At 42.0% G+C, this 18,968-nt stretch overlaps 1 protein-coding gene across 3 annotated transcripts in view; it reads left to right on the top strand.

Moving 5' to 3' along the window:
- Positions 1-18,968, top strand: part of TMEM131 (transmembrane protein 131) — a 228,518-nt gene that overhangs the window by 27,597 nt on the left and 181,953 nt on the right. The window contains exon 1 of one of the 3 annotated variants that reach the window (XM_064268428.1): positions 13,912-18,743. The exons of the other annotated variants lie outside the window; for them this stretch is intronic. Coding sequence (XP_064124498.1) covers positions 18,590-18,743 — 154 coding nt within the window. The 5' untranslated portion in view covers positions 13,912-18,589. Of the gene's footprint in view, positions 1-13,911; positions 18,744-18,968 lie in introns of those variants that run through there. 3 annotated transcript variants of the gene reach the window in all.

Raw genomic sequence — 18,968 nt, 5'->3', positions numbered from 1 at the left:
TGGATTAGACTGTTGTGATCGGTGAAGTTTTTATTGGCCGATTTTTCAGAAGTAGATCTCCAGGCCTTTCTTCGTAGTCTTTCTTAGCTTGGAATCTGTAGCTTTGTCATAATGTGCCTGTGTCTCCAAAAAGGAGTTTAGGGTTTCTTTCTTTTCTTTTTTTTTCTTTTCCCCCCTTACCATGAAAACCTACAAAAACCGACAGAAAAATGATGCAAGGCATGCCAACAGGATGTCTATGTGGGAAGACAGCATGGTGTAGTAAAAAGACAAACATTGATTTGGAATCATACAGACATGGATTCAAATGTTGACTCTGGTACTTACTAGCTCTGTGACCTTGGGCAAGTTACTCACCCTTGAAAGTCTGTTTCCTCTTATGCTCCATGGGAATAAAAGTATTTTATGGAGTGTTGAGGGGGCTAAATTCTGATTTGAGGAAGCTTAATAAATCTGTCATTATTTTCTCCTCCCCTAATAGCAACCCTCTTGAAAAATTTCCTCTTATAAGCTTTGGATTAGTGAGTATGTTGTTAGGTGCTGTCGAGTCTGTTAAAACTCACAGTGACCCTGTGTACAACAAAATGAAACACCACCCCTCCCTGGGCCACGCTCACAGTCGTTGCCGGGTTTGAGGCCATTGTTGCAGCCACTGTATCAATTCACCTCATTGAGGGTCTTCCTCTTTTTCGCTGACCCTCTAATTTACCAAACATGATGTCCTTCTCCAGGAACTGATCCCTCCTGACAACATGTCCAAAGTATGTGAGATGCGGTCTCGTCATCCTTGCTTCTAAGGAGCATTCTGGCTGTACTTCTTCCAAGACAGATTTGCTCATTCTTCTGGTAGTCGGTATTCTTCGCCAACACCATAATTGAAAGGCATCGATTCTCTCTTATTCAAAGTCTAGCTTTCACATTCATGAATATACAATTTCTTACTTCTGTTTGATCTTTACACTTTGATTCTTGATTCCCTTCTCCATTTCTCAGTTGGCGAATACCCAGAGGATTTGTGTAAATGAAACTCAGCATCCCACCCTGTAGTTACATATGAGTAAGTTAACCCACTGTACTGTTTTCAGTTTTGTTTCCTGTTCCCTATCAGTGTACATCTTTCATGCAGCTGATATTTACTGAGCACACTTCTAGGCCCTCGAAATACATTGAACTCAGATATAATCATCGGCTTCCAGAATGTCTTGTTAGAGACAAGCATGAACAAATAATTACAGCCAGGGTTAAAGGTACACATCAGCGTCGTGTATGCTGCTGGAGGGAGTTAGCTTGATGGCTTATCGGTCAGTTTATAATAGTGGAGAGAACAGTAGTGAGCGGTTAAGTCTGGATCCACAGAACCCAGTTAGTTCACAGTCAAAACACTGTTCCAGGCTGCTCTCACCCACCGTGTTTTTTGTTTTTTTCAAGTGGTGGGCAGGCGTGGCTAAATTCAGACCTGTGAGCACCCCTGGAAAAAGTTTGTCAAGACAGGCAAACACACCTCCTGTCATCTTGCACGGGGAGCCTGGCGGCCTCTGTTTGGGTAGAGCAGACATGAAGCTGACGGGGAAACCGGCTCCACCACTGTGTGACTTGCAGGTTATCTGACCTTCGTACTTCAGCTTCCTGATCTTTTTTAAACGGGGACAGTAGGAGTGCCTCCCTTCCAGGACCACATTAGGTCATCCGTGTGGCTGGGCGTGGAGTAAATGGTAGATTAGCGGTAACTCCTGTGTTATATCCACGTGATGTTTCAGCCTGGACTGCTTGCATCACGCTAGGCAAACCAGATGGCGGTTATTTTCACTTGGACAACGCAGCTCCTTGGTCAGAGTATTCAGTGTATCCAGGTGACAGACATTTCCGGAGGGTCACTGTGTCAGACACTGGGTTGGCCATTGAGGCTTCAGAGATGACTAAGAGGTGATTCCTGTCCTCAAGTAGCTTCTTGTATCTTTTGTCTGTACTGTACTCTTGGTTTCTGCCCTGGTGGCGTGGTGGTAAAGCGCTACAGCTGCTAACTGAATCCACCAGCCGCTCCTTGGAAACCCTACGGGGCAGTTCTGCTCTGTCCTGCAGGGTCGCTATGAGTTGGAATCGACTCGACAGCGGTGGGTTTGGTTTTTTTGTTTGTTTGTTTTCTTTGGTTTCCCAAAGTACTTTTAAGATCAGGACACTCAGAGAATTAGATTTCAAGAATGTTTAACAAAAGGAAGAAAAGGGTTCTCTCTCTTTTCAAGTAATAGATCAGGTAGTTTGAGGGAAATGCCCCCTTCTCCCAGTTGCTGTTGAGTCAGCTCCGGCTCACGGTGAGTCCGTGTGTTGCAGAGTAGAACTGCACTCCATCGGGTTTTCGATGGCTGTGGTCTGTCGGAAGTAGATCACCAGGCCTTTCGTCCAAGACGCCTGTGGGTGAATTTGAACCTCCAGCCTTTCGGTTAGTAGCCAAGTACTTAACTGTTTGTGCGCCACCCGGAGACTCCGTTACCCATTCCAGACCCTACCAAACACCCCAGAAGGAGTTAATCTAACTGAATTGGATGCCAGACCATGTGCTGGTTTAACTACTGTTGAGTTAAGTTGCTGTGCACAGAGAACAGCCAGCTTACTCTGTGAGGTTGACGCGTTCAGTGTATGTGTTCTTCCGGCTATGGCAGTCGGACAAGCTAAGATATTGATGATTGACGTTTGCTTTATGACAAGGGAAAATATGTAGATACCCCTATCAGATTAATGGTGGCAAAGGAATGAAATTTGGTAATTGCACGTTTAAATTTTTCTTTAATTTCCAGCTATCCTTTTGATTTAATTTTTCTTTAGGTTCCACCCATTTTCTTTTCCTGAATTACCCTTCCACTGATGTCCTTTTCTGCTCGTTTAAATTTGAAGTCTGGCTGAAAGTGCTATCCTAGGAAACTTGGCTAATGCCATCCTTTTTTACCTTCATGTGAATTTCAGAATTATGGTTAGGTTATTTCTTAATGGGCAGACTGAAGAAAGGTATAAGCTAGCTTTTGAAGTAAGCCTGTCTGGGGATAGGCCAGCTTAAACAAGCTAAATTCACTGGAAAATTTCTTCGGATTTTTAGAAGTAGCAATTTTCTTTACCCTCAAAACCAAAAAATCCGTTGACATTGAGTCGATCCTGACTCGTAGCAACTCTGTAGGACACAGTAGAACTGCCCCATAGGGTTTCCCAGGCTGTAATCTTTACGGATGCAGACTGCCACATCTTTCTCCCTTGGGGCAACTGGTGGGTTCAAACTATAGACCTTTTGCTTAGCCACCAAGCACTTAACTACCGTGCCACTAAGGCTCCTTTTATTACGCTAGGGGGTTTTAAAAAAAATGTGTGCTGTTGGTGACACTGGATGAGTTGGGGCCTAGATGTAGACCTTGTCCCAGACGTCCAGATTCATCATTCCTGGTTTCCACTAGATGCTTAGCAGAGTGGCTCCGTAAATGGCCGTGATAGCAGGTGCTTCAGCGATAGTGATGGCCTTTCCATGCCTGGCATCACATCAGTGACCGTCGTTTTAACAAGAAATGTGACCGTTGTTTTAACAAGAAATGTGACCATTTTAACAAACATTTTATAGATGAGGGAACTGGCGCTTAAAGACCGTGAGTCAGTGGTTCCCTAACTTTTCTGGTAATAGTTAAGAGTATACATTTAATAATTCCACTATTTGATAATTGATCTCTGTTGTAGAGATGATTATCTTCCTTCCCAGGATTTGTTGGGATTAGATGAGAATAGTGAATGAAACTTGCCTAACACAGCATTAGGCATATAGGAGGGCTTCAGCAGATGTTGTTAGCAATTTTACTCCAGTCATTTACTTATTTATTCGTATGTGTTCTTCTGTCTGGAAATGAAGGTATGGTTTAAGGGAAAGCAGTCTGATTGCAGTAGGATTGACTTAGTCAAGGGCAGTCTATCTTCAGTATGTATTTAAAAAGCATGGTCTGATAAAAATAGATCTGTGCTTAGTGCCTGTGCTTTTTGCTTTCCTCAGCAACATCTATTTGACTGTTTTAAGGAAATGATGGAAAGTGTTGACTTCTCCCCTCATTGTATTCCCCTCTGATGTTGTTTTTGCAGGGCTGAATTTACTCTAAAGGGGCGATGTGTGGGTGGCATACCAATCTCAGTAATAGGAGGCGACATGAAAATGGCAAGGAAGTAGATGTCAGAGGTCAGCCTTGAATAAATCCAGTAGAAGAGTGGAATTCTATAGCAATTCTCCTAATTTTCATAATTCAACAGTAGTACTTTTGAACTTGTAGGTGGTGGTCTTAATTTTCTTTTGTCTAGAGAAATAGAAATTTTGTCTAGAGAAATAGAAGTTCTCCTGACTGAGAAAGAAAAGAGACCTTTGGTCACAACTGTATGTAGTAAGGGGAGTGCAGTGATTGCTGCCGTCATATTGGCAGAACATTCAGGAACATGAAGGCTTGGTCTGCCACTTTTCTTGGAAGTAAGTTGGAGAATTGTAGAGCATTGGTGTATCTATGCCATTTTTATGTAAACTTGTGGGTCAGAGAACTCAATTCAGGAGAACATTTATGTTTGAGACAACATATCATTCTTTCATATATTAATTAATTCAGTATCCAAATACTTTGAACTTACAACAGAAATTTACCGCTGTACATTTGCATAGAAGAAAAGCTTTCTTTATGACCAGATATAATACAAACATCTGGTTTTTAAAGTGAAAATCAAATTGTTCTAGCAAACTCAAACATTTCTAAAGCTGACTAGTTCCCGGGACTTTTTTTTTTTTTTTTTTTGAAGTTGTTGACTCACACCATATACAAAAATTAACTCAAAATGGATCAAGGACCTATATGTGAAAACTAAAACCGTAAAACTCTTAGAAGAAAACGTAGAGGTAATACTTTGGAACCTAGTTTTTAACGGTAGATTATTAGATATGACACCAAAAGCCAAAACAGATAAATTGGACTTCATCAAAATTAAAACCTTTGTGCATCAAAGAACTGGATCAGCAAAGTGAAGAGGTAACCTACAGGTTGGGATAAAATGTTTGGGAACCATATATCTGATAAGGGTTTAGTATCCAGAATATATAAAGATCTTCTACGACTTAACACAAACACAACCCAATCAAAACATGGACAAAGGACTTGAATAGACATTTCTCCAAAGATATACAAATGGCCAGTAAGCACATAAAAGGATGCTCGGCATCATTAGCCATTGGAGAAATGCAACTCAAAACCACAATGAGATACCCCTTCACCACACTGCAATAGCTCCGATCAACAAAATGGAAAATAACACGGGTTGATGAGGGTGTGGAGAAATTGGAACCCGCATCCATTGCTGGTGGGAATGCAAAATGGTGCAGCCTTTGTGGAGAGTAGTTTGATGGTTCATCGAGAGGTTAAACACGGAGTTACTGTGTTGTCGTTGTAAAGCTGGCTCCGACTCATGAAGACCTTCCGTGTAACAGGATAAGGCGCTGCCGGGTCCCGTGCCCTCTTCGTGATCGCTGGTATGTTTGAATCCGTTGTCGGCAGCTGATGTGTCAGTCCCTCTCACTGAGGGTGTCCCTTATTTTCGCTGGCCTGCTGCTTTACCAAACATGATGTCCTTTTCAAGCAATTGGTCTTTCTTGATGATGTGCCCAAAGTAAGTGAATCAGAGTCTTCGCATTCTTGGTTCTAAGGAACATTCTGGTTGTATTTCTTCTAAGCGTGATTTGTTTGATCTTTTGGCGATCCGTGGTATAGTCAGTAGATCCGTGGTATAGTCGGTAGATCCGTGGTGTAGTCGGTAGATCCGTGGTGTAGTCGGTAGATCCGTGGTGTAGTCGGTAGATCCGTGGTGTAGTCGGTAGATCCGTGGTGTAGTCGGTAGATCCGTGGTGTAGTCGGTAGATCCGTGGTGTAGTCGGTAGATCCGTGGTGTAGTCGGTAGATCCGTGGTGTAGTCGGTAGATCCGTGGTGTAGTCGGTAGATCCGTGGTGTAGTCGGTAGATCCGTGGTGTAGTCGGTAGATCCGTGGTGTAGTCGGTAGATCCGTGGTGTAGTCGGTAGATCCGTGGTGTAGTCGGTAGATCCGTGGTGTAGTCAGTATGCTTCACTCGCAGCACGATTTGAATGCATCAGTTCTTCTTTTGTCTTCCTTTTTCTTGGTCCAACTTTCCCTCGCATAGGAACTACCATATGACCCGGCAGTCCCAATCCCACTCAAAATCCTGTACTCAAAAGAATTGAAAGCAAGAACAGACACTTGTACACCAGTGTGTTGACAGTGTACAGCATTGTTCAAAATACCCAAAAGGTAGAAACAACCTAAATGTCCATCAACAACAAAGTGTGGTACATACATACAGTGGAATATTACTCTGCTCTGAAGAGAATGAAGTCCTGATACATGCTACAACACGGATGAATCTTGAAAACATTATATTAAATGAAATAAGTCAGTCACAAAAAGACAAATACTGTATGATTGTACTCACATGAAATAGGCACATATATAGAGACCAAAGTTTATTAGCGGTTACCCGCAGGACTTCGAACTGGTCCTGTCCAGTTCAGTCACGGCTGAGGAAGCAAAACTGGAAGTGATCTGAATTTTAAAAATTTTGGTGAACCGGAACAGGAAAGATTACAGGTCAGACCCCTGCCAGAACCTTAATCTCCCTCTTAGAAAACAAGGTCAGCATGTGCATTGCGTAGCAACAAAATCTCTTGCCTGTCAGATTTTGAGCAGAGTCGGAAACAGCGGTGCCCTGCTCGAAGGTCGGAGCTGACCGTGCCACTCTGAATGTGTGCCACTCTCTGCAGTGCTGCCAGTAATCCAGTCTCATGCATCAGGTTCCTGAAAGGGCTCACCGCACCACTTCTGAATCTCCCCTTCCAGGGCTTCAACCCGTAATGTTTTCTACTTTGGTTATCATTCTGGATCCCCCAACTTGTAACAATTCGAGTCCCTTCCAGTTTTGCTTCGTCGACCGCAGGTGAACTGGTTTGTATCCCTGGTTACCCGGACCTGAGGGGAGGAGGGAATGGGAGTTATTGCTGAAGAGGTACTGAGCTTCGGTTTGGGGTGACGTAAACCTTCTGGAAATGGATAGTGGTGATGGCAGCACAACATGGCGCACGTAAGTAATGTCACTGAATTATACACTTTGAAATGGTTAGAACATTTTACAAAAGTAAAATGGAAAATTTTTTTTTAATGTAGCTAGTGCTTTTTTCAGTGTATAGCTTGCCTTTTCATTTCTAAAATAGCCTTTTCCATGTTTTTAAATACTTTTTAAACTTGTTTTTTGAAGAGCAATTTTTTTTCAAATAATTCCATCCTGATTTTTTTTAATGTATAATAAATTTTTATTGTACATTAGATGAAGGTTTACAGAATAAGCCAATTTCTCATTAAACGTTAGTACACATACTGTTTTGTGACATTGGTTGTCAACCCCACAACATGTCAACACTCTTCTCATCTCAACCTTGGGTTTCCCATTACTAGCTTTCCTGTCTACTCTGCCTTCTCGTCCTTGCCCCTGGGTTGGTGTGCCCATTTAGTCTCGTTTCGTTTTATGGGCCTGTCTAATCTTTGGCTGAAGGGTGAACTTCAGGAGTGACTTCATTACTGAGCTAAAAGGGTGTCCAGCGACCATACTCTTGGGGTTTCTCCAGTCTCTGTCAGACCAGTAAGTCTGATTTTTTTTTTTTTTTTTGGTTAGTTTGAATTTTGTTCTACATTTTTTTCCAGTGCTGTCTGGGACGCTCTGTTGTGATCCCTGTGAGGGCACTCAGTGGTGGTAGCCGGGCACCATCTAGTTGTGCTGGACTCAGTCTCGTGGAGGCTGTGGTAGTTGTGATCCATTTGTCCATTGGTCTGATCTTTCCCTTGTGTCTTTGGTTTTCTTCATTCTCCCTTGCTCCAGACAGGGTGACTCCAGTGGAGTATCTTAGATGGCTGCTCACAGGCTTTTAAGACCTCAGACGCTACTCACCAAAGTAGAATATAGAACATTTTCTTTATAAACTATGTTATGCCAGTTGAGCTAGGTGTTCCCTGGGACCATGGTCCCCACAGCCCTCAGCCCAGTAATTCGGTCCCTCAGCGAGTTTGGATGTGTCTGTGGAGCTTCCATGACCTTGCCTTGGCCAAGTCGTGCTGACTTCCCCAGCGTTGTGTACTGCCTTACCCTTCGCCAAAGTTACCACTTACCTATTGTCTATTTAGTGTTTTTTCCTCCCCACCCCTCCTCTCCCTTATAACCATCAAAGGTTGTTTCTTTTTGTGTGTAAACCTTTTCATGAGGTTTTATAATAATGGTCTCATACAATATTTGTCCTTTTGTGATTGACATATTTCACTCAGCCCTCCAGATTCATCCATTCTTGTGAGATGCTTCACATATTCATCATTGCTCTTTATTGTTGTGTAGTATTCCATTGTGTGTGCGTACCATAGTTTATCCATTCATCTGTTAACGGCCATCTAGGTTGTTTCCATCTTTTTGCTGTTGTGAGCAATGCTGCAATGAACATAGGTGTGCATATGTCTAATTGTGCAACGGCTCTTATTTCTCTGGGTTATATTTCTAGAAGTAGGTTTGTGGAATCATATGGTATTTCTGTTCCTAACTTTCTAAGGAAGCTCCATATCGTCCAAAATGGTTACACCATTTTGCATTCCTGCCAGCAGTGCACAAGAGTTCCAGTCTCCCTGCCGCCTCTCCAGCAGTTGTTATTTTCTGTTTTTTTTTTTTAATTTCATGCCAGTAATGCTGGGGTGAGATGGCATGTCATTGTGCTTTTGATTTGCATTTCCTCATGTGTCTGTTGGCCACTTGAAGGTCTTCTTTGGTGAAGCGTCCTTTGCCCTTTTTTAAATTGGATTATTGTCTTTTTGTTGTAGAGGTGTTGGATTTTCTTGTAGATTTTAGAGATTAGACCTTTGTCTGATTTGTCACAGCCAAAAATTTCTTCCCAGCCTGTAGGCTCTCTTTTTCCTCCTTTGGTGAATTCTTTCTACATGGTAACCTTTGACCCTGTTGAACCTCCACCTCTTGGTTTCCACAGCATGGGGCCTGCTTCTGTGTTCCTCTTTCTGGAAGACACCTCTGCTTTCAGTGGTGCTGGCCCAGGGAGGTTCTGCCTGTGTTAAACCATAGACTTCAGCTCTCCACCCGTCCTTCCTTGTGACTTTTTAACGCTTAGAGCCTCACTTTTCATTTTTCTGTGGATTTCTCCAACTCTGATCTCTTCCCCAAGTTAAAATCCTGTTTTGGGACTGCTTGCATCAGAATTTTCTCTTGCATATTCCACTGTCTTCTCGAATCCTACTTGAATTAAGCCCTTCCTTTCTTTATAGCCCATTGCTGTCGAGGGATTCAGACTCCTAGCGACCCTCCCTTTCAGATCTCATCATCCAACTGGCTTCAGTTTAATAAGCATTTATATCTGTGGCCTTCAAAGCTATTGTGTACAGAAATGCAGATTCCCAGGCCCAGTCCTAGAGAGTATGATTTATTACTTCATTAGTAAAATACAAAAACCCGTATTTTACTTAGTACCCCACACCTATTGCTGCGGAGTCAATTCCAACTCAGAGCAACCCTGTAGTAGAGTAGATGTGCACCATAGTGTTTCCAAGGCTGTAAATCTTTACGGAAGCAGACAGCCACGTCTTTCTCCCACAAAGCAGCTGGTGAGTTTGAACTGCTGACCTTTTGGTTAGCAGCTGAGTGCTTTAACTGCTGCACCACGACAGCTTGTTGTTCTACTGCGTACAGAGGCGGTTTTGATGCAGGGGCCCCAGCACCCCACACTTGGAGCATTGCCATTTTAATTAATCACTTTCAGGATTGGGTACTGGACTGGTTCACCGTGGACTGCCTCTGCTTTCAAGAAGCTGGTTTTGTTGGGGGACACCCTTTCCCCCCACAAGCTTGGGTGAGGGAGTTCTGCTGGATTGAATCTCCTGAGGATTATTGAGAGGCAGCCTGAGCTCCCGTCTTGACCTTGCCGTTCACCGTCTGTGTAGCCTTGGGCAAGTTACTGGGAATGGGAACCGTGGCAACTTAGTTTCCTGAGTGCAGCAAGAGGTGGGGCTCAGCCTTTGCTTCCCTCTCCAGCCTCTTCTCTGACCACTCTCAGTGCTTCCTAAATTTCAGGCCTATAAATGCCTTTTATTGTCTGACAGCGCCAAACATCTCATATCTCTCATTCTTTTGTGCTCTCATGCTTTCTGGCAGGAATGCCCTGCCTTACCCTCCTACTCACCTTGACTGACTTCTGCTTGTCCTCCAGGTGGAACCACTGCTTGGAGACATCCCCAAGCCCCTGTGACTGAATTTGGTGGTATCAGTGTACCTGGAGGACCCAGTGGTTCATCAACTTCTCTGTCTCCCATCTTAGTCTGTGAGCTCCATGAGGATAGGCACCGTGTCCAGCTTTAACCTCTAGCCCAGTGCCTACATGAAGTAGCTTTCAGTTAAAAGTTCTCGTTTGTTTCTTAGTCAACAGTCACAATGCCTGCTGTGGTGGTGTTGTTGTTAGCTGCTGTTAAGTCAGCTGCTGACCCAGGGCAGCCCCGTGCACAACAGGCTGAAATGCTGCCTGGCCCTTTGTCATCCCTGTGATTGGTTGCAGATCTGATCCTTGTGATCCAGAGGGTTTTCACTAACTGTTGGAAGTACATCCCCAGGCCTTTCTTCCTAGTCTCTCTGAGTCTGGAAGCTCTGCTGACACCTGTTCAGCATCACAGCTACACTGTGGGGTCTCCTGCATGGAAGGTGAGGATTCTACTGAAGCACTGCTGGCCCCACACATTGTACTGCCACAGAACCACCGGTGGCCCCGTACATTGTACTGCCACGGAACCACCGCTGGCCCCATACACTGGCCCCATGCATTGTACTGCCACTGAATCACTGCTGGCCCCATATGCTGGCCCCATGCATTGTACTGCCACTGAACCACCGCTGGCCCCGTACGTTATACTACCACTGAACCACCGCTGGCCCCGTATGTTATACTACCACTGAACCACCGCTGGCCCCGTACGTTATACTACCACTGAACCACCGCTGGCCCCGTACGTTATACTACCACTGAACCACCGCTGGCCCCGTACATTATACTACCACTGAACCACAGCTGGCCCCATACGCTGGCCGCATACGCTGGCCGCATACACTGGCCCCATACGTTATACTACCACTGAACCACCGCTGGCCCCATACGCTGGCCGCATACGCTGGCCGCATACGCTGGCCCCATACATTATACTACCACTGAACCACCGCTGGCCCCGTACATTATACTACCACTGAACTACCGCTGGCCCCATACGCTGGCCGCATACGCTGGCCCCATACGTTATACTACCACTGAACCACCACTGGCCTTGTACGTTATACTACCACTGAACCACTGCTGGCCCTGTACGTTATACTACCACTGAACCACCGCTGGCCCCGTACGTTATACTACCACTGAACCACCGCTGGCCCCACACGTTGCCCGCATACGCTGGCCGCATACGTTATACTACCACTGAACCACCGCTGGCCCCGTACGTTATACTACCACTGAACCACCGCTGGCCCCATACGCCGGCCCCATACGCTGGCCGCATACGCTGGCCCCATACGTTATACTACCACTGAACCACCGCTGGCCCCATATGCTCGCCCCATACATTGTACTGCTACTGAACCACCGCTCGCCCCATACATTGTACTGCCACTGAATCACCACTGGCCCCATACATTGTAATGATATTTTGGAGGCAAAGTATTAGAATAAAATGTACAGAAACGTGGAGTTAGAAAACCGCGAGGGAACAACCCACTTGGCATTTCTCATGCTGAAAGAACTGAAGAAAAAATTCAACCCTTGAGTTGTAATATTGAAGGATTCTAGGGGGAAAATATTAAATGACCCAGGAAACATCAAAAGAGGATGGAAGAAATACACAGAGTCACTATACCAGAAAGGATTGGTCAGCATTCAGCCATTTCCGGAGGTAGCACGTGATCAAGAATGAATGGTGCTGAAGGAAGAGGTCCAATCTGCACTGAAAAAAAAAACTGAAGGCTTTGGCAAAAGACAAGGCTCCAGGAATTGACAGAATTATCACCTGAGCTGTTTCAACAGATGGGTCCAGCCCTGAAAGTGCTCACTTGTCTATGCCAAGAAATTTGGAGGCAGCTACCTGGCCAAATGACTGGAAGAGATCCGTATTTGTACCCATTCCAAAGAAAGGTGATCCAACTGAATGCTGAAATTATTGAACAATATCATTAATACCACACACAAGTAAAATTTTGCTGACAGTCACCCAAAAGTGGTTACAACAGTACATGGACAAGGAACTGCCTGAAATTCAAACTGGATTCAGAAGAGGACGTGGAACCAGGGATATCAATGCTGATGTCAGATGGATCCTGGCTGAAAGCAAAGAATACCAGAAAGATGTTTACATGTGTTTTATTGACTATGCAAAGGCATTTGACTGTGTGAATCATAACAAATTATGGATAATATTGCAAAGAATGGGAATTCCAGAAAGCTTAATTGTTTATGGCGATGGGTTTTTAATTGTACTCATGAGGAACCTCTATTTAGACCAAGAGGCAGCCATTCAGACAGAACAAGGGGATATTGTGTGGTTTAAAGTCAGGAAAAGTGTCCGTCAGGGTTGTATCCTTTCACCATACATATTCAGTCTGTATGCTGAGCAAATAATCTGAGGAGGTGGATTATATGAAGAAGAACGTAACATCAGGTTTGGAAGAAGACTCATTAACAACCTGCTTATTGCAGATGACACAACCTTGCTTGCTTGCTGAAAGTGAAGAGGACTTGAAGCACTTGTTGATGAAGATCAAAGACCACAATCTTCAGTATGGATTATACCTCAACATAAAGAAAACAGAAATACTCACAACTGGGCTAATAAGCAACATCATGATAAATGGAGAAAAAATTGAAGTTGCCAGGGATTTCATTTTGCTTGGATCCACAATCAGTGCCCATGGAAGCAGCAGTCAAGAAATCAGATGATGCATTGCCTTGGGCAAATCTGCTGTAAGAGATCTCTTCTGAAGTGTTAGAAAGCAAGGGTGTCACTTTAAGGACTAAGGTGCACTCGACCTGTTTTCGGTCACCTCATATGCACATAAAAGCTGGACAGTGAATAAGGAAGACCGAAGAAGAATTGATGCCTTTGAATTATGCTGTTGGTGAAGAGTATTGACTATATCATGGACTGCCAGAAGAATCAACAAATTTGTCTTGGAAGAAGTCCAGCCAGAATGCTTCTTAGAAGCAAGGATGGTGGGACTTTGTCTCAAATACTTTGGACATGTTGTCAGGAGGAACCAGTCCCTGGAGAAGAACATCATGCTTGGTAAAGTAGAGGGTCAGGGAAAAAGATGAAGACCCTCAACCAGATGGATTGACACAGTGGGTGCAACAGTGGGTACAAGCATAGCGATCATTTCTAGTATGGTGCAGGACCGGGCAGTGTCCCGTTCTGTCATACGTAGAGTCGCTATGCGTCAGAATCGTTTCCACTGCACCGGACAACAACAACAACAACGTTTTGGAAGCCTAGTTTTGAAACTTTGTTCCTCGTTTGTTTGTCAGTATACTTGCAACCATGTCAACAAGTGGTAAACTTTCCAGCACACCTCCAGAATAGGAATGTATTTCCTTTCGGAAGTCAGGTAGTCCCCGGCTTACAAACGAGATCCGTTCCTAAATCTGTCTTTAAGTGGAATTTTTAAGTAAGTCAGAACAGGTACATACCGTTCTTATTTAGTGTCAGTCAAATGTTTGTGTTAGTATGTACTATATATACCCAGTCCCACCCAGTAAGATACTATATATCTTACTATATATATACTTGGTATATACTATATATATCTTGGAAACTCTATGGGGCAGTTCTACCCTGACCTATAGGGTCACTATGAGTCGGAATCGACTCGATGGCAATGGGTATATACTATGTATCTTACCTTTTTATGCATGTAAAACACTTAAGAAACACTTCCAAGTACACTAAAACATCTTAAACATAATAATACAGTAGATGATAATACAGTAATAATAAAAGTAACTACATAAGGTACTCTACTGAAGAAAAAGAGAATCTGTGTGTGTGTGTATACAAAAAAAAAAAAACCCGAACCCGTTACTGTTGAGTTGATTCCAATTCATAGCAATCCTATAGGACACAACAGAACTGCCCTATAGGGTTTCTAGGGAGAGGCTGGTGGATTCAAACTGTCAACCTTTTGGTTAGCAGCTGAGCTCTTAACCACTGAGCCACCAGGGCTCTGTTTAGGTATGTAGTACCGTAGGAAAAAAAATAAAAGACTGTAAAGAAGCCGTTGTTAAAGCCATCGAGGTAGAAATAAGAGAAAGAGGATCACGATTAAAGGTTAACACTCGTTCCATCGTTGTCTTGCCTCCCAGAAGGGGCATTCCTGTGGTAACATTTGGATGATGCAGGAGAAGGTGGTGGAGAGATGGCTCCTGTTGAAGAGGACGGGCCCGGTATCTTCATCATTACAAACCGTTGATTGTAACTCGAAATTTTAGTGTCATAGGTTTTATGGCAGTCCGTTCTTAAGTGTGAGTCGTCCGTAAGTTGGACATTCGTAACCCGGGACTTACTGTAGAAGATTTAATGCTTCAACACATTTTTTTCCTAATGTCTAGAGAGGTAACATGTTTCTTTTTTTCAGTTTATGTTTGAAATTGACTCACTTCACAATGAGATCATAAAATAACCTCTTCCCAGCCTCTTCTATGAGTTAGCTGGCACTTTCTGTTTATAGCCGTTGGTCAGTGCCAAAAATGGTATCCCTAGTGCTTTGAAGCAAACCAAGGCAGAATAGAGGTAAATTTGGATTTATGCCTATTTTTACTAAGTGGGGGGGAATATAAATGACATTTTCATATTCATATAACCGTATGTTTAAATGATATAAATTTTTAAAAAAAGATGTCTTACATACATTAAAATTTATTGTAATGCTAAAAATTCATACTTAACATGAAACATTAAGTACCTGGGCACAACAGGATTTTTGGGGGGTTTTGTTTGTTTTTTAAAACATGACTGGGTTTGTAGCCAGAAATTTTGACATCTTTTAATTTTTTTTCTCTTTATAAAAAATATCACATTTATATGAACACCTGCTTTAACGCTGCTTGACAATTTTTTTAAATTTAAAGTGTGTATCAGTGAGCTATTAAAGATTGATAGTGAATGAAATTATTGTGCTCTGCATTTACAAAAGTCACACTTCATGGTAAACAATTCCTGTTTAAACTACTTACTGAAGAAAGGAGAGATCCTTTAACTCTTTACTTCTAGTTATAAAACGTTTTCACTTTGACATAATTTATCTGTGTTCACACCAGATACTACTGTGCTCGAGAAAATTTTTCTAAACTCTAAGCCTTTTTTCTTTTGCCACTTAAGAAATATGACTTAACTGTTGTAAGAATTTCTTGAAAGAAACTTGAAATTTAAAATTTTCATCTTAAAATTGTTTGACCAAATTGATCACTACTACATGAGTTAAAACAAAGAATGGAATAAAAAATAAAGGTGTTATCTATATAGTCAGCAAATTATCTGAGGAGACATTTTAAGTATTTCACATTTCTACTTAACATAAGCAAGAATAAACTTGTTCCAGGGTACTGCAGTGTTTGGTATTTCTACTTCAAGCTTTAGATTATAGTTTTATTCTTCTCAGCAAGTCATCTCCATGAAAATGGCATTACTCATATGTATAGAATTGTATGTCTAGTAGGTGGTATTCTACACAGTCAAGATAATAAAAGGACTCAGTATAAAATCAAATAAAGAGTGCAGAATGTCTGATAATCGTGTTATCAGGAGCATCCCAAAGACATAAATCATAACAGTGCAGAAATTAAAAGCACTCATTAACATTATTTTGCTTTGATAAAGCCAGAAATATTTCTATTCTAAGAAATAAGCAATAATGGTAAGTTATAATTAATATGCCATATCCTGTGGAAGCTAGAGCAGTTTTCACCCCAGAGAGAACAATTCCCCAACTTAAGTCATTATTTTATTTAAGTTTATACTCAGGTACTCATTTTTCTCTCTAGGATGTTTTCATTTTAGTACATAGGCTGCAAAGTGGCAGCTGACAAAGTCGGTTATAAAGAGTCTGTAGCATAATAAAAGCTAAGTGACCGTAACTCTTAGTTACGGAGCCCTGGTGGTGTGGCGGTTAAGAGCTCGGCTGCTAACCAGAAGGTCAGCGGTTTGAATCCACCAGCTGCTCTTTGAAAAACCCTATGGGGCAGTTCTACTCTGTAGTATCAGGTCTTTGTAGGTCGGAATTGACTCCACAGCAGTGGAGTGTTTGTTTAACTTTCAGTAAACACCAACAAATTTCTATACCCCAGTCTAAAAGTTACTTCACAGTACTCTGGTCAGAACTAAAGTGATTCTTCCATATGGTCATAATACTGTCGTAAAATCCAAATAAACAATTTTAGTGGTCCTTTCAAAGGCAGGGTAATTTTTCTTTGACCTGCAGAGTCTGGTTTTTCTATCTATCCTTATTTATTCATTTGCTTTTGCGACATTTTCTTGATATTTGTTTTTTCTTTAGCTCCTTTTCTCTGTCCCTCAACCATGTTGACCAGTTTCTAGGACAGTACTGCACCTGCTAGAGCAATGAAACAAAGGCCAGGATCACTGTAATAAGGAGCCGTACAGATCCTTTGCAGCCCATCCCACTGCTTTTTCAGCCCAAGTTTTATATCAGACACCTTTGTGGTGCTACCCAGGGACTCCACGGCCATCTTGTAAAACCTTACACACTGAGGAGTGATCTGTGCTGTCCCAGATGACCTTGTTCTACCGCGCCCTTCTGAGAGAAAGGTTCCATTTGGCAGAGTGGGAGCAGGAAGGCAGAAGCCCCACCTGCCTGTTCCCATCTGTCCAGATGTCTTGCCCACAGGCTGGCCCAATGCCCAAAGAAGTGAATAATATAAGAGACTGGAAAGTGAAAAGCAAATTCAGGGAGCAGGGGGCTAGAACGGCCTGTGAGCTTGCTTGTGGCATTTTTTTCAATTTGACCATGGGTTATAAATAGGTCCTCTATTTTGTGTCACTGTGTAGGATCAAGCTACTGTAGGAATTGTTATGTGGCGTATTGGAATTGTTTATAAAAGGGAATTCAGTCAAGCCACTAAAGTTCTAGAGTTATACTCTAAGTTACTCTGGATGCTGTCTTTTGTGAAGTTCATTGGTATCATTATTTAATGATATATTTAGAGGCCCTGGGTTAGTGTTTAGTTCAAACCATAGCTCTGTTAAAAAAAAAAAATTAATCTCAGTCACCTGGTACAGTCTTATATCTTGCATTGGCTAGGATTTTCAATATGATGTTGAACAGGGGTAATGAGAGAGGGCATCCTTACCTTTTTCCTGATCTTAAGGGAGAAGGCATTCAGTCTTTTACCATTAGGTATGAAATTTGCTGTATTTTTTTTTTTTAACATGGCTTTTACCAGCTTAAGGAAGCTCCCTTTTGTTCCTATCTTTGCCAAGACTTTTTATCATGAGTGGATGATAATTTGTCTAATGCTTTTTCTGTATCTTTTGGGATGATTTGTTTTTTCTTTAGCCATATACATGAATTACACTGATTTTTTTGGAATGTTAGACCAACATTGCATCCCTGCCATAAACCCCACTTGGTCGTGTTATGTTTATTATATGTTGATGGATTAGATTTGCTAAAATTCTAATACGAATTTTTGCATCTGTATTCATGTGGGATATTGATCTGTAGTTTTCTTTTAATATCTGTGTTTTTATGTCAGAGTAATGCTGGCTTCATAAAATACATTGGGAAGTTTTCCTTCCTCTTCTGTTTTCTGGGACAGTTCGTGTAGAATTGGTATTTTTTCCTTAAATGTTTGAGAAAATTCGTCAGTGAATTGATCCAGCCCAGGAGGTTTCTTTGTGATAAGGATTTTAAACAAAATAAGTTTCTTTAATACATAGAGGTCGATTCAAGATAACTTTTTTCTTGAATGGCCTTTGGTATTTTGAGTCTTTGAAGGAATTTGTTCCTATTATCTGAATTATCAGACTGAACATGTTGACAAAGAATATTTCCGTATTAGCCTTTTCATGTCTATAGCATGTGTAGTCATACCCAGTGTTTCATTTTTTTATGTTAATAATATGTGGCTTCTATCTCTTTTTCCTGATTAGTCTGCCTAGAGGTTTATCAATCTTCTCAAAGTAAACACTTTTTTTCTTTGATTTTTCTCTGTTTTCTGCTTTCTATTTCATTGATTTATGCTCTTAATTTCCTTCTGCTTGCTTTAGGTTTAATTTGCTTTTCATTTTCTGGTTTTTTACATTAGCCACTTTGGGCATGTGGGAAAGAACTATATTAATAAGCTATGATGATTACCTAATATTTGTATTTTATATATTTTATACTAAATGCACATTATACACAGTGTAACCTTATACTGTATGATCACGTGCTAGAAGTCAGCACAGATGACACCCCTGCACAGTCGCTGGGGCGGCAGAAGCTCATCATCGCAAGTGGCTTCTCTGGCGATGACGGCACCCTGTAACCACGGACACGTCCGCAGTTTGTGCCTCCTCTCGCAGTCAGCCTGCGGCGGCGGCAGGGACACCGGCCAGCTCTGTAAGCAGCATTCCAACTTCGTATAAGCAAATAAGTAGATTTACTCTTTTTTTTAATATATATGTGGCTTTTAAAAGGAGCCAATGAAAACGTGTGTTTAAGCATTGAGATTTTTTGTAGTTCGATATCTTGTATAAATGATTTTCTTTTTGTAAACTTTTTATTTGCAAATATCTTCTAACTTTCAGAAAATGATGCGGTGATTTTTTTAGTGTATTCACAAGG

The sequence above is a fragment of the Loxodonta africana genome, chromosome 15 (assembly GCF_030014295.1).
Source record: "Loxodonta africana isolate mLoxAfr1 chromosome 15, mLoxAfr1.hap2, whole genome shotgun sequence".
NCBI classification, from domain to species: domain Eukaryota; kingdom Metazoa; phylum Chordata; class Mammalia; order Proboscidea; family Elephantidae; genus Loxodonta; species Loxodonta africana.
This window is presented reverse-complemented; position numbering and strand designations above follow the sequence as displayed.